This window comes from Callithrix jacchus, chromosome 8 (genome assembly GCF_049354715.1).
Source record: "Callithrix jacchus isolate 240 chromosome 8, calJac240_pri, whole genome shotgun sequence".
Lineage (NCBI taxonomy): Eukaryota > Metazoa > Chordata > Mammalia > Primates > Cebidae > Callithrix > Callithrix jacchus.
Genome location: NC_133509.1, coordinates 13,522,915 through 13,537,721, shown reverse-complemented (window position 1 = coordinate 13,537,721; position 14,807 = coordinate 13,522,915). Strand labels below are relative to the sequence as shown.

At 43.0% G+C, this 14,807-nt stretch overlaps 4 protein-coding genes and 3 non-coding genes across 10 annotated transcripts in view; 5 read left to right on the top strand and 2 right to left on the bottom strand.

Annotated features, from left to right (window-relative positions):
• Positions 1-7,009, bottom strand: part of ZWILCH (zwilch kinetochore protein) — a 50,673-nt gene extending 43,664 nt beyond the window's left edge. For both annotated transcript variants that reach the window (XM_078333465.1, XM_035258961.3), the window contains exons 1-2: positions 6,969-7,009; positions 6,306-6,403 (exon numbers count right to left, since the gene is read on the bottom strand). The gene's annotated coding sequence lies outside the window, so the exon portion shown is untranslated. The remainder of the gene's footprint in view (positions 1-6,305; positions 6,404-6,968) is intronic.
• Positions 157-5,421, top strand: RPL4 (ribosomal protein L4). The gene is made up of 10 exons (XM_009005101.5): positions 157-215; positions 1,531-1,702; positions 1,896-2,002; positions 2,301-2,439; positions 3,144-3,268; positions 3,552-3,681; positions 3,946-4,102; positions 4,683-4,766; positions 4,885-5,005; positions 5,088-5,421. The coding sequence occupies exons 1-10, from the start codon at positions 213-215 to the stop codon at positions 5,334-5,336; spliced, it is 1,287 nt and encodes a 428-aa protein (XP_009003349.3). The 5' UTR covers positions 157-212; the 3' UTR covers positions 5,337-5,421.
• On the top strand, positions 1,746-1,817 carry LOC118145325 (small nucleolar RNA SNORD18). The gene has a single exon (XR_004730447.1). It is a non-coding gene; the product is annotated as a small nucleolar RNA SNORD18 (small nucleolar RNA).
• Positions 2,141-2,239, top strand: LOC118145326 (small nucleolar RNA SNORD16). Its single transcript, XR_004730448.1, has one exon. It is a non-coding gene; the product is annotated as a small nucleolar RNA SNORD16 (small nucleolar RNA).
• On the top strand, positions 2,956-3,027 carry LOC118145324 (small nucleolar RNA SNORD18). Its single transcript, XR_004730446.1, has one exon. It is a non-coding gene; the product is annotated as a small nucleolar RNA SNORD18 (small nucleolar RNA).
• Positions 7,010-7,124: 115 nt separating the features above from the next.
• SNAPC5 (small nuclear RNA activating complex polypeptide 5) lies at positions 7,125-13,664 on the top strand. The gene is made up of 3 exons (XM_009005095.5): positions 7,125-7,245; positions 9,128-9,217; positions 10,332-13,664. Exons 1-3 carry the CDS (start codon positions 7,156-7,158, stop codon positions 10,446-10,448), a joined length of 297 nt encoding a protein of 98 aa, XP_009003343.1. The 5' UTR covers positions 7,125-7,155; the 3' UTR covers positions 10,449-13,664.
• MAP2K1 (mitogen-activated protein kinase kinase 1) overlaps positions 13,244-14,807 on the bottom strand; it is a 102,111-nt gene continuing 100,547 nt past the window's right edge. For all 3 annotated transcript variants that reach the window (XM_002753259.6, XM_017976684.4, XM_078333468.1), the window contains exon 11: positions 13,244-14,276. In XM_002753259.6, coding sequence (XP_002753305.1) covers positions 14,163-14,276 — 114 coding nt within the window. In that variant the 3' untranslated portion in view covers positions 13,244-14,162. The remainder of the gene's footprint in view (positions 14,277-14,807) is intronic.

The following is a 14,807-nucleotide window of genomic DNA, read 5'->3' as shown; positions in this document are numbered from 1 at the left end:
TATCGTAATTTCCCACAAATAAAGAAATAACATGCTAGTTTTTATTTTTGTAGTGTGGTAGAGAAATATTTTGTGTATCCATGTTGGTTCTAAAGCGGGGCAGGGTGGGGCGGTCATGAGGAAGGTTACATATACAGAGAGAGTAGTGAGAACTTCCTTTTCCTGTGGCAGCTGCCGGGTCGAGAGGAGCGTGGCTGTCTCTTCTCTACGCCATGGTGAGTGGAAGTCGTCTTGGCTGCCGTTACCCCGGATCTTGGGGCCAGTGAGGAAGGATTCGGGGTTCGGACCATAGAGTCTCTAGGAGGTAGAGCGAGGAGAAGGAGATGAAGACCAAAGGCGTCTATTTCTGGTGTGGAACTGGGGTGTGCGGCCTTACGGCAGCCATCTTAAAGGCAACGTGGGCTTCCCAGCACAGGACGCGCCTGGAGGCAGTAGTGGAAAGCACTGGGTCGTTCTCAGGAGCAGTGAGACCTAGTCTTAAAAAACTTGGTTATTTAGACTTTTTTCTGGATGCTCGTCTCTGCCTAGCTTAGGAATCATCTCTATTAAAAGCCTTCTGGTTCGCTTCGGTTAAAAATTGTTCGGTGTCATCTAAATCTTCGAATCCTTAGCCAACTCGTAATATGACCAGTGTTATAGGTGTACTGCTTTTGCACAAATAGTCCGTATATATGTAGTGTTGTGTGCCGTAGGGCAGACACTATTCTGACGGGGATCGTAGTTGACTTGGACTAACATAGTAAGTACTCTTCAATGGCAGTAAGAGATATGGACAAAGGGAGTTGGAGTGGTTTGGCTTTAAACAGTGATCAGAGAAAGCTTAAAGTGGCCTGAAGGATGTGAGGAAATTGTGCAAAGAAGAGCTTTAGAGTGAGCACCTGGAAATTCTTTTTTTTTTTTTAACATTCAGTAAGATGTTTCCTAACTATAGTGTTAGAACGGGCGAACACCTGGAAATTCTGAGGCAAGAGTGGGGTGGTCCTGAGACCGAAGATAACATCTGGAAGAGAGTATGGGAGATGCGATTAGAGGTAGAGAAGATTGTGTAGGTCTGCCTCAGGATTTTGATTTTACTCACAGGTGGGAAGTCTTTGGGAGAGGTTTGAACAAAAAGTAGCATCGCCAGTGTTTTACTGGTGAGCTTTGGAACGTGTTCAGAAGAGGGTCAAGGTGAGTGGGACAGGAATGGAAGTTGGGATGAGGCATGAAACTTTGCAATATGGTTTTGATTTAGCCATTGTGCTTTATAAGGCTTGCTTTGAAAGTTCTATGATAAAGAGTTCTCTTTGAAAATAAAATTGTGCAGTAGAGCTTGAGATTCTGAGGGTTCTTTGTGTGTAAGAGAATTTACTGAAGTTAATAAAACTGTTGTTGGTCTGTTAGTCATTTACGGCTATTTTGGTTTAAGCTTGTTTGCTCACCATACTAATCTCTTTGGCAATTCAGTATTTAATGGTATTGTTGGCATATGAGAAGGGTTTGCTTCTAATATTACTTGTCAATAAAAATAATGCTTTCCTTTTTCTTTAGGCATGTGCTCGCCCACTGATATCGGTGTACTCCGAAAAGGGGGAGTCATCTGGCAAAAATGTCACTTTGCCTGCTGTATTCAAGGCTCCTATTCGACCAGATATTGTGAACTTTGTTCACACCAACTTGCGCAAAAACAACAGACAGCCCTATGCCGTCAGTGAATTAGCAGGTATGGATTTGTACCTTCTGCAGGTACTTCAGGGACTGCTTTACAGTAGTGATGAAATTCCACTTCATTGGTCCGTGTTTCTGAACCAGATGATTTGCTTGGATGTTCTGATGCTGTTTGCTATCATGCATAATAGTCATAGGTTGGTATGTATGATGAAGCAGCTAAAATTTTTATCTCTTCCCAATTTTAGGCCATCAGACTAGTGCTGAGTCTTGGGGTACTGGCAGAGCTGTGGCTCGAATTCCCAGAGTTCGAGGTGGTGGGACTCACCGTTCTGGCCAGGGTGCTTTTGGAAATGTATCCTTTATTTCACTACCTAAGGCTGGTAGGCTCTGGTGGAATTTAGCAGACTGGGTCTGGTTTATTGATAATATAAAATAAAAATAGTACATTTCTTAAAGAGAAGGGGCTTCATTTATCTGTGGTTATTTTGCTTGCCATGATGTCGTAATTTGCGTCTTACTCTGTTCTCGGCGACAGTTGCCTGCTGTCAGTAAGCTGGTACAGACGGTTGACGAAAATTCTTACTGAGCAAGAAATAACCTTTTTTTAATTACTAAAATTTGAGAAATGTGGTTCCTGACTGGAAAAATAGATGTGTCGTGGAGGCCGAATGTTTGCACCAACCAAAACCTGGCGCCGTTGGCATCGTAGAGTGAACACAACCCAAAAACGATATGCCATCTGTTCTGCCCTGGCTGCCTCAGCCTTACCAGCACTGGTCATGTCTAAAGGTTTGTAATGCTTTGTATCATAAGAGGGGTTGATTGAAGAAAGAAGGCACCTAGTGTTTGATCGTTAGTGTAATTTTTTTTTTTAATTCATAGTAACCTATTTTGAGATGGCTAAAAGAGAATAATTTGAAAGTTTTTAATGTGAAATGTTTTAGTTAATGGATATCCCAGTTACACTGATTTGATCTTGACAAATGAGTGCGTTCAGGTATCAAATGTCCTCCAGAAATAGACCTATTACATATAAGTTTTAAAAGATTTAATCAAAAATATTTTGTGTCAGAGTAGTGCAAAATGCTCCACTTTTCTGTCATGCAAACCTTTGTTAGAATTGCCTGTGTAAATGCTTTTCGTTCTAAAGTGTCTGATTAAATTTTAATCCTTTACAAAATACTACATCTGACTACTTAAATCTCACAATTGATCAACGAATACTAGTGTAACTGGGAAATCTTCAAGTAGTGGTTTGGTATATTAGGAAACTTCCTTAAACGCCCATTGTGTTTTATTTAACTGTCAAAATGATGAGATTCCACTTAATTGGTCCGTGTTTTTGAAACACATGATATTTGTGGAAATTCTGACTTGGCAAATTGAATACCATTGTGCTTTTATAAGTTGTGTAAAATGTTTCTTGATTTTTATTTTTATTTTTTCTGAAAGGTCTAGGATAACCTAGTAAGCATCAAATTGGTTTTTGTTAGGTCATCGTATTGAGGAAGTTCCTGAACTTCCTTTGGTAGTCGAAGATAAAGTTGAAGGCTACAAGAAGACCAAGGAGGCTGTTTTGCTTCTTAAGAAACTAAAAGCCTGGAATGATATCAAAAAGGTCCGTTTAATGAGCACATTTATAGTATACTAATCCTTGTTCAGTTTGTTACTTTGAGTTACAGAAGGTAAGTGAAGGGCAGCATAGGTAAGCCTTAATGCGTGAGAGGGCGAGAACCTCAGAGCCCGAATACTTGTGTTTGAATCCTAACTGCCATTCATGACTCTGTAACCTTGGCAAGTTATTGTGCCCTAATTTAATGTAAAATGGAATTTCATTAAAACTGAAGGCTTATTGCAGAAGTTGTATATTAATCAGAATACTAAAACTGGTCACTTTGTAGGTCTATGCCTCTCAGCGAATGAGAGCTGGCAAGGGCAAAATGAGAAATCGTCGCCGTATCCAGCGCAGAGGCCCCTGCATCATCTACAATGAGGATAATGGTATCATCAAGGCCTTCAGAAACATCCCTGGTAATTAAACTGCTTACATGTATTGATTAGCTATACCATGCAAGTCTACTCAGCTTTTGTTAAGAGATTTCGCTTTATGGTGCGTGTTTCTGAAACATGATTTTATGGAAGTTCTGATTTGTGGCTGAAAGATTTGCAGCATTGGTGATTGAAACTTCATAATGCATGACTTATCAGGTACCTTTTGTAGTTCCTAAGCCATAAAAATGATTTGTGTTTCTTCTGTTGAAATACAGCCTCCCTAATTTTTCTTTACGTTAAAAGGAATTACTCTGCTTAATGTAAGCAAACTGAACATTTTGAAGCTTGCTCCCGGTGGGCATGTGGGACGTTTCTGCATTTGGACTGAAAGTGCTTTCCGGAAGTTAGATGAATTGTATGGCACTTGGCGTAAAGCTGCTTCCCTCAAGAGTAACTACAAGTAAGTATCTTTCATATTACTAAATACGTGTTTATATTGCAGATATTAACATTCAGAATGGGCTTACATGTTTTTTAAATGATGAATTTTGTTTCCATTTCCCCTTATATGTAGACACAGTCTGCTAAAAAGGGACTCATCTGGTCCATGTTTTTTGTTCTTGGCACAGAGTCTCACTTGGTCTTGCCCAGGCTAGAGTACAGTGCTGTGATTTTTTTACTTACTGCAGCCTCCCACCTCCTGGGTTCAAGGGATTCTCCTGCCTCAGCCTCTGGAGTAGCTGGGATTATAGGCGTGTGCTATCATGTCCAGCTCATTTTTGTGTTTTTAGTAGAGATGGAGGTTTTCCCATGCTGGCCAGGCTGGTCTTGAATTCCTGACCTCAGGTGATCACCTGTGTCAGCATCAAAGTGCTAGGATTACAGCATGAGCCACGGTGCCCGGCCTGCTCCATGTTTATGGGAAGTGATAGGGTCTTAGATATTTTGGAGAGCACAAGTGGTTAAAAATAAAGCTACAGTTGAGCTTCATGTTCTTTGGTCAGTTACTTTTACACATACGTGTCAATCTTCTCTCTCAGTCTCCCCATGCACAAGATGATCAATACAGATCTCAGCAGAATCTTGAAAAGCCCAGAGATCCAAAGAGCCCTTCGAGCACCACGGTAAAGTGATTACTTAAGAGTGTATTTCTTGCCCCAACCCTATACAATTGGTTATTTCGAAAATTGGTGTGTATATAATGTAATATAATGTGTTGATACAGTATCTGCCTTTTTATAGCAAGAAGATTCATCGCAGAGTCCTAAAGAAGAACCCACTGAAAAACCTGAGAATCATGTTGAAGCTAAACCCATACGCGAAGACCATGCGCCGGAACACCATTCTCCGCCAGGCCAGGAATGTGAGTGATTTTTTTTTTAAACTGATACATTAAGTTCTTAGAAAGATTTGGTTCTTACTGTTCTTTACCTAATACATTGCAGCACAAGCGCCGGGTGGATAAGGCGGCCGCAGCAGCAGCAGCAGCACTAGAAGCCAAATCAGATGAGAAGGGGGTTGCAGGCAAGAAGCCTGTTGTAGTAAGAAAGAAAGGAAAGAAGGCTGCTGTTGGTGTTAAGAAGCAGAAGAAACCTCCAGTAGGAAAAAAGGCAGCAGCTACCAAGAAACCAGCCCCTGAAAAGAAGCCAGCAGAAAAGAAACCCCCTACAGAGGAAAAGAAGCCTGCTGTATAAACTCTTAAATTTGATTATTCCGTAAAGGTCAAATCATTTTGGACAGCTTCTTTTGAATAAAGACCTGATCAAACAGGCAGAGAAACACGGCTTGTTGGTGTATTCTCTAAAGCTTGGTTAGAATTTTTTTTAAGAGACATTTTGTTGGCAATAACTTAGATTAGTTCATTTTATATAGTCTCTTATAAAATGGGGCATGGATTTATACTAAGTCCATGGAGTTGAATGGAAGGGGAATGATCAAAAACCTGATTTTCTAAATGTGGCTTGAAAAGTAGGTTTAACAGGACTTGGTCAGAAATGCACAGAGGCTGTTCAAGTTTAGCTCCCCACCAAATGAAAAATAGATTAAATTCTGTAAACATTTAACATTTTAACCACAAGAGGGCACAATTGGAGAACAGTTTTTTTGGTATTGGAGTAAAATTGATTACCTCTGAAAAGTCTTATTTTTAAACCAGCTTTGACAATAGAGTTGCTTGAATATTTTCACCCGTGGTTTGAAAAAGTGCCAGATGGCCACACTGGCTCACACCTGTAATCTCAGCACTTCGGGACCCTGAGGCAGGTGGATCATTTGAGGTCATGAGTTCAAAAGCAGCCTGGCCAACATGATGAATTATCATCTAAAAATATAAAACACGCCTGTAATCCCAGCTATTTGGGAGGTTGAGGCAGGAGAATCACTGAACCTAGAAGGTGGAGGTTGCAGTGAGCTAAGACTGCATTGCACTCTAGCTTTGGCAACAAAGACCGTATCAAAAGTACCAGAAGCATTTTTCAGGACTGCCTATGTATCTTGGTGAATATATTAGCTGTCCAAAAGAAATAACCATGATGCACGGTGGCTCACGCCTGTAAGCCCAATGCTTTGGAAGGTGGGTGGATCACGAAGTCAGCCTGCCCAACATGGCAAAACCCCGTCTCTACTAAAAATACAAAAAAATCACCAGGCATAGTGGTACATACCTATGATCCCAGCTACTCTGGAGACTGAGGCAGGAGAATCACTTGAACCCAGGATGCACAGGTGGTGGCAAGCGTAGATCACACAATTGCACTTCAGCCTGGCAGACAGAGCAAAAAACTAATTCTCAAAGAAATACCCATGAAATGCCTCCAGATATAAGGGTCTTTTTTACTCATAAATCTAAACTGCAGTTATTACCCTAGAATTAACCTTTTTGTCCTGTGTCAAGGCCTTGTTTTGCATCTGGATTGTTGAAGTAGCTTCCCTCTGCCAGTCTCAAAGTTCACAGTCAGGGTGATCTGTAATCCTCCCCATTTCCATGGCCAAATCTGTTCTTAAGCACGTAAAGGTGCCATTTCTCATTGCAATTTCCTACCACGGCTTTATTTTCCCGCTTTTTAGTTCTATTTTGTGCAGCCTTACCCCTTTAAAGTCCACTAGGAATCCTACCCTGCGGGGCCTCTTTTAACACAGTAGCATTCAGGTGCCTGCCTTCACATCTGCAGAGTTTTTTTGGGGTTAAGATAGCCACTTATTGGAACACCAAATTGGGAGTGCTATTCACCAGGTCATTTGAAACGGTGTTTGACCACTTGGTGCGGAAATGGCCTATCGGATTAAAGGCTGTCGACAAAGTTTTGACACAAAGCCTGGACACCTACCTGCAGCTCGTCGCCTGCGGAGTAGCCAGGCCACAGCGAGCGCCGGAAGGGGGCGCACCCTTCGCCTTTCCCCGATATGGCCGGCAGCCCCGTTTCTCCGCTCGGTTTCCGGGAGTCGGCGGCGATGGCGTCATCACCGAGCGCCGGGCCTACGGCAGCGCGGAGGCCGGCTGTGTGAGCAGCAAACATGCTGAGCCGGCTTCAGGAACTCCGCAAAGAGGAGGAGACGCTGCTGCGGTTGAAGGCGGCCCTGCACGACCAGCTGAACCGCCTCAAGGTGACCCCGTGGCCCCCTCCTGACCCTCCTCCATTCCGCCCGAGCAAACCATTTCCCCCTAACCTGGGCTTCTGCCGTGCCCTCCTGCTGCGGCCAGTTCTCCCCTACTCACTAGCCGTGGTGGCACCCATATACAGGTTTACAAACAAACTTCGGGCATCTGAAGCACCTGGGGAGTTTGCTGTGCGCTTGTTAGGCCCCACCTCTCAGAATCTTGACCCCGCAGGTCTAGGCTGAGGCCCAGGGATCTGTGTTTGGTGAGTCCAGTCCTACCCGATTCTTTCCGTAAATGCTGATGGCCCTCAGACAACACGCTGAGGAAGGGCTCCCTTCCAAAGGCTCTCCTAGAACCCCCCCGGCCCACCGACCCCTTCCTTCTGAACTGCTGTTTTGGCTCTTGGAATGGCTCTAGTTTTGCAAAGCTAGGAGGGACTCCCAGATCCTCCCATGCTACCAAGGAAGACTGAGGCCCTGGGAGGAGAGATTTGTCCCAATGTCTGCAGCTCCCAGTAGCTCTTGTTACTGATGCCGTGGCCTTGAGGGGGAGTCGGGCAACCTCTGCCTTGTGGGTTCAAGCGAGTCTCGTGCTTCAGCTTTCCAAGTAGCTGGCATTACAGGCATGCACCACCACGCCCAGCTAATTTTTGCATTTTTAGTAGAGACAGGGTTTCGCCATGTTGCCCAGACTGGTCTCAAACTCCTGAGCTCTAGGAATCAGCCTTCCAAAGTGCTGAGATAACAGGCGTGAGCCACCGCGGCCAGCCTTACCAAAACTAAAATTAGCTGAGCGTGTTGGTGCACGCCTGTAGTCCAGCTACTCGGGAAACAGGTGGGAGGATGACCTGAGCCCAGGAGTCAACGCTGCGGAGATCTGAGATTGTGCCACTGGACTCCAGCCTAGGCTATAAGGGGAGACCCTGCCTTTAAAAAAAAAAAAGGTTCCCTGGAAGGTAATCATGCTAATCCCCGCTCAGCTTCCTTTTTCAGAATTTTTTCTTTTTTTTTTTTTTTTTTTGAGACAGAGTTTCTCGCTCTTGTTACCCAGGCTGGAGTGCAATGGCGCGATCTCGGCTCACTGCAACCTCCCCCTCCCAGGTTCAAGCGATTCTCCTGCCTCAGCCTCCTGAGTAGCTAGGATTACGGGTGTCCACCACCAGGCCCAGCTAATTTTTAGTACAAACGTGTTTCATCATGTTGGCCAGGCTGATCGCCAACTCCTGACCTCAGGTGATCCATCCGCCTAGGCCTCCCAAAGTGCTGGGATTACAGGCATGAGCCAGCACACCTGCCCCTTTTTCAGAAACTTGAAGTCCATGAGGTTAAGATTGCCAAAGCCCTTTGTAAACTGAAAAGTATGCACCTGTGATATCAAAATCATAGCATTTTTCCTTAGGGAAGTTATAATGCCCTCCACTTATTTGTGTCTCTGTATTGCCACAATACAGTACCTAATGAGTGTATTGAGGACCACCTCCAAAGTCCGGATTTCCTTATGCTTCAGGAAACGCCTGTTTTCTGTTCTTTCCTCCACATCTCATTACTGAATAACAGGCTCAGGTCCAGGGAATCACTCTGAAGAGTCAGGTGACACCTGTCTGTTTTAATGACACACTTGTACTTTCTGAGTTGCTAGGTCTAGGGAAGCGGAAGCCATGGCTCAGCCAGAACACCTGTTCAGCCCAGGGGAAAGGGGCTGGAGCCTTTCTTTGCTCATCTCTGAAAGACAGAAAATCTAAGCGCCTACCCTGCAGTTTTCCCTCTAGAGCAACAGATAGTTTTCATTCCCTCTTGATGCAAATCTTTTATGGTATGCCCAGCTGTTTACCCACATCAGTAGCCCAGTGAAATAGTAAGGAAAGTGACCTCAACTCTTCTTTTCTAGGTTGAAGAATTAGCCCTCCAATCAATGATCAGTTCTAGAAGAGGGGATGAGATGCTGTCTTCTCAAACTGTACCTGAACAGTCACATGATGTAAGCGTAATCAAGTGCAGGCCTAGGAGGGAATGCAATGCCCCTATGCTGCTTGGGTGGTGAAGAACTGATGTAAAACATATTGCTTAGCCCAAAGGACTCTGGGAAGTGCTGATAAGAATTTTGTCTTAATAAGGTAGCAACTATACATTACTCACCTTCCTTCCAGCTGGTTATACTCTAATTTATTAAGTAGTTACTATTGTTTTACCTCCGTCCTCCTCATCCATTCTATCTAGTTACTCAGAAGAACCCAGGAAAAGTGTGGATCTTTTGTAGGAATATGTCAAAACTCTTGCTCTTTTGTGAATAAGTAACTTTGGGATTCAAGAGTGTCACTTCAACTACAAAGCACAGTGCTAAAAGATGAGTTCCAGTCCTTATCATACTCATCTCCTACCAAATGCCTTCAAGTCAGTCAGCAAAATCATATTTTTGTTTGTTTTCGAGACGAAGTCTCGCTCTGTCACCAGGCTAGAGTGCCGAAGTGCTGTGGTGCAATCTTGGCTCAGTGCAACCTCGGACTCACGGTTTCAAGCGATTCTCCTGCCACAGCCTCCCAAATAGCTGGGATTACAGGTGCACGCCACCACACCTAGCTAATTTTTGTATTTTTAGTAGAGATGGGGTTTCAACATGTTGACCAGGATGGTCTTGATCTCCTGCCCTTGTGGTCTGCCTGCCTCAGCCTCCCAAAGTGCTGGGATTACAGGTGTGAGCCAGCAAAATCGTATTTTTTTTTTTTAAGTCAAATCTGTGAGTTCAGCAAAATCTTATTTCTAAGTATACAATATTTAAAATTCTCTCAGATTTTATGTGTTAAGACATCTGAAACCATGATACAGCAGCGTATGTAAGTTGGCACAATTCTTATGGACCTTTCTGTAATATAATGTTTGTAAATGAGGTAACATTCTAGTAAATCTGAGGTATTTACTTTTGCCCCATTTTGGTAATGGAGGTGGGGGTAGCAAAGGAAAGTGGCCATACCTCTTAGTCATAAGTACTGGGGATACATAGGAAATTGAGATTTGATTTTAAAACATTTTTAAGAATTTGCTGTTTAGAGGCCAGCATCTTTCCTACTAATCTGTGATGCTCTTGGTTAATACAGATGTTGGTGCATGTAGACAATGAAGCATCAATCAACCAAACGACACTGGAGTTGAGCACAAAGAGTCATGTGACAGAAGAGGAGGAGGAGGAAGAGGAAGAAGAATCAGATTCCTAAAGGAGGGGAAAAACCAGGGTCAGTTACACAAATTGCATTTCTAAGTCTCAGGCTACTTCTCCTCAAGGAAATCATCTTGCCATGGGCCCTGTGGCCTCCTTGAAAGGAAAGCAAGAACTGTAAGAAGGATGTATAGTTGCAAAAATAGTTCCATCAGTAACTCAAGCTTCAGAATGTTATGACATGCAGAAAATCAAAGATGCTTTGTCAGCATTGAGCAATATGGATGGAGCTGTCTGTGATCGGATCAGATTCAGTAACTGTTGAAAACAAAATTTGCTCTCAAATACTGTTGAGAAAGTCTGGCATTTACAAAAAGGGTAGTTTAAATACAAGCCACCCTTTCTATCCAACAATGCCTCTTTTAAGAAAATTAAAGGCTGTTTGCGCATGCCGCTGAACCCGTGATCAGTTAGGCCTAGGTCTAGGACAAAAAGATGACCAGGGGAAGGTCTGAGGCCCATCTGAGAGCACAAGCTGTTGCTCCCCGTCAGAGGCACTGAAATGCTGCATGCTATAAACTGCTTTGTGGCCAGGCTCAGTGGCTCATGCCTGTAATCCCAGCACTTTGGGAGGCCGAGGCAGGTGGATCACAGGGTCAGGAGATCAACACCATCCTGGCTAACACAGTGAAACCCCGTCTCTAAAAATAAACTGCTTTGTGTAGCTGCTATCACCTCTCACTTGAGACATCACTGGTAAAATATTTTTATAAATAAATTATAAATAGCCATCATGGAGCCTGCTGGTTTCTAGATAGTAACAGAGAGAAGCAGCAGTTGCTTCTCTGAGGAAAAGCTACAATAGGATGGGCTGGGCGTGGTGGCTCACGCCTGTAATCCAAGCACGTTGGAGGCCAAGGTGGGTGGATCACCTGAGGTCGGGAGTTCAAGACCAGCCTGACCAACATGGTGAAACCCCATCTTTAAAAATAAAATAAAATAAAAAGATACAACAGGATGGTTTGAAATCCATTTATGGCCCTTAGAGAGATGTGCCATGCTTGGAAGATTAAATTTTTATAATGGATGACAGCTACAGAATAAGAATTGTTACTTAGTATCTGAAGTTGAAGTTCTTTTCTGCATATTATCCCTTTTCCACTGACTACTATGCAGTGAAATAAGTAGTTGCTTAATTTTATAAAACTAATTTCCCCTGTCCAAACAACAGTAAAAGCCAAACAAAATTACAAAGAATTTTCTCAAGTCGAACTTACCTAACAGTTCCCAAAGAATACTTTTGTTAACGTTACATTGAAATTATTTTGAGCTGCTTTTAGAGGCAACAGCCAGAAGTTTAAATGAGTATGTTCCTTAGAACACACAATGGGAAGACAGTTTGGGAAGAAAAAGCATCAAGGTATATCAATCTTGGGGGTCTAATTTAAAATGGGTTTTAAAAGCTGGAAAAGTTGACTGAATTCCAGCTCTACCACTGACTGGTCACTTTCCCATCTGTAAGGTGAAGATTCTCATATCTCCTTTAGCAACATCTGTTGCTATGAGGTGCTAATGAGATAATTCAAAAATCCAATTATCAATGGTGTCTCAGTAAGAATTCAGCACTGGGAGCTCAAAACACTACAAGACTAATTCGGGGAACATCATTCTTGATTTAAAAAAAAAAATCTAAACACCCCTCAAAAGACACTAAGCATGAAAGTGGTCAGATCTGGGTTTTAGATACCAAGTTATAACATTTCTCCTAAGGATAGAATATGTTCACTTTAATGAGACATTCTCAGTAGTGGTCGTATCCTGTCATTTGTAAAAGACACAGGGTGTAAATGTTAAAACCCAGCCTGAATGTTTGTTTATATGCTGAAAATGCATAAATTAAACTGCTGACTAGAAAACTGTACCTCACAGTGAGAAAAAATAACTAGCTTAGGCAGGAGTATATACAACACTGATCCTTTTTTTAAAATCCTGGCAATATCCCAAGCTCTGGTACCTCTAGATTGGAACTACCTATTTAGAAGATTACTTACCCAAGTTTGTTTTTAATCCAAAAAGGAATGGGCCTTTTATCTTTAAATATGTATGTTGGCTTTGGTATTCTATCACCTGCCCTTTCAAAGAAAATACTGAGGGGAAGGTATTGACCAGGCAGCTTCAAATGTACCTAAAATTTCCCAAAGACTTTTCAAATAAGGAAAGGCTCCTATGGTCAGTGGTCCATGGCTTAGGGACGTCACTGCCACCTCACAGGCACGACAAAGTCAGTGACAGGTACCTTCCTCCTTTCCAGGAAGACCTAGTTAAGTGTAAGTGGTGAAAAAAGGGAAAGCATTGCTGAATGTGGAAGCAGATGGACTGTCCTGTCTGGTGCAGAAAGCTCCCACACTGGGTAGGAAGCTGGTCAACAGCAAGGCCCTACTGTGAGCATGACAGCCTGGAAGTGCAGGCAGGAATATAGAAAATGAGAAATGTTCTGTGAGATAAGAAATGTTTTGTGATTTTACTCAGATTTGTTCCCAACCTCCCATCTGCTGCTTTTCCCTTGTATAAAGACATCAAAGGAATACACAGGATCTATTCACAGTCCCACAGGAAGGTGGTTAGAAGAATAACAGATAAGGGCATTGGGTGAGAAGAGTTGGACTGAGTCCAGAGATTGAAATTACGGGAAGCCCCGTTAGTCCAAAGCACTGAACTTGATGTGTTTTTTCTGCCTTCCAGCCTCCTTATCTTCAGCTTTCCCCCTCACCAATAATGCTTAGCTAAACCAGTATTTCTTATGTACTAAAGAAATCGAAAAGCTCACCACAAAAGCAAAAATAGCGTTCATCCTTTACCTTCATAGTATATTTATTAGAATAAGAGATTCGATTTGTTAAACATCTAGGTTAAAATGGTTAAAAGGATTTTCATACAATTTTAGGCACTATACACATTGTTTACAAGAGCATTGGTACTTGGATATGGGGAAAGATAAATCTGACATTTTAATGCCTTGATCAGTTTGAAACAATCAAAATAATTCCACCATTTAAGAAACATTAATCAAAACTTAAAGAGACATACCACTAAGTATCCCACACAGTATATTGAAAATAAATAGAGAAATACAACCAGAAGTCTACAGATCATTACAGTAGACAGACTGGTGAAACCCCAGCTATCATGGCAGTGAAGGGCTCTGGCTAGATTTGGATGTAAACTGCTGAGTTCTACATGAAAAGCAAATAATAATAAAATAACATGATGTACACTTTCTGGTGCTCATTTTCATAGCAGCAAAGCATGCTTCACATGCACTGCCTGTGAAGGATCTCACAAGGCTCCCTCCTACTCAAACAGAGAGAAAGTATGCCCAGCAAGAATAAAGTACCACCAAATGTCAAAGAATCCCGAAAATACAGGCAGACAGCCAGTCATGGAGCAGGAACAGCAGTGCAATTGTAAGAATGACTACCCACGGTCACCAAAATTTCACTGTAATTCAGCCTGGCACGTGTTTGGATCATCAATATACACACAAATAGCCCCAAGCACAAAGCCAATCCACTTAGGGGAACAATAATAGTAATAAGAATAAAGACAGTAATATCAAAAATGACAAGAGTAGAATCTTGGCACATGCTGTGTTCTTCATCCTTTGTCACAGGTGAAATGCACATCTGAACAGAGACAGGCATGGGAAGGAGGCCCAAAAGCAACATGGCAAACCACTGGGCAGGGGACTCGCTCTTTGCTGCTTCCCAAACACTTAGACGCCAGCAGCATGGGTTGGTGTGCTGGGCTGGTTAAGGCCAATGGTGGAGCAGAGCCAACCTGCAAAATCCACTTCCTCAGCATCAGATCTCTTGATAAAAGCATGAACCTACATGTAAGGAAACAAGAAAAAGTGGTGTTTAAAAAAAAAACCACCAGGAAGGAAACTCCAAGAGTTTCAGGTCTAGAGCTTGTGCTGCACTTGGAAGGAGCACCTGGTACCTGCCCCTGAGCAGCGGTGGGGGCAGGTGCAGGCCCAAACACCCCCTCCACCAGTCACAGCAGCTATAAGGCCTTGGGCAAGTCACTTCCCAGAGAGCCTGCTCTTGCAGTGTGGAGACAGTAACTGCCTTAAATGCCTCGCAGGCTTGTAAGAAGGGACAAAGAAAATGATGGACTTAGTGCATATTATAGTACATACACTGTCTATAGCTGTCCAGATATTCACAGAATTACTTAGCTATTCCCACTGCCACCAAACAAGAGACAGTAGGCAGAGTGTGACTCAGGAAGGAGACTGAATGTAAGGTAAAGCAGTCAGTATCAGGAAAAGGCCCCATCCCCATGAAAGAGATGGGCTGACCTTTTCTTTCCCTTGGCCCCCCTCAGGCCCTTCCTGTGGCATGCTTATTCAGGCTGC

Bases quoted from the DNA above. Each gene is read 5' to 3' on its own strand.
- SNAPC5 (XM_009005095.5), top strand. From the start codon at position 7,156: ATGCTGAGCCGGCTTCAGGAACTCCGCAAAGAGGAGGAGACGCTGCTG. The intron at 7,246-9,127 runs GTGACCCCGTGG...CTTCTTTTCTAG, and splicing joins ACCAGCTGAACCGCCTCAAG to GTTGAAGAATTAGCCCTCCA. The intron at 9,218-10,331 runs GTAAGCGTAATC...TGGTTAATACAG, and splicing joins TACCTGAACAGTCACATGAT to ATGTTGGTGCATGTAGACAA.
- RPL4 (XM_009005101.5), top strand. The intron at 2,003-2,300 runs GTATCCTTTATT...CTGGAAAAATAG, and splicing joins GCCAGGGTGCTTTTGGAAAT to ATGTGTCGTGGAGGCCGAAT. The intron at 4,767-4,884 runs GTAAAGTGATTA...GCCTTTTTATAG, and splicing joins AGAGCCCTTCGAGCACCACG to CAAGAAGATTCATCGCAGAG.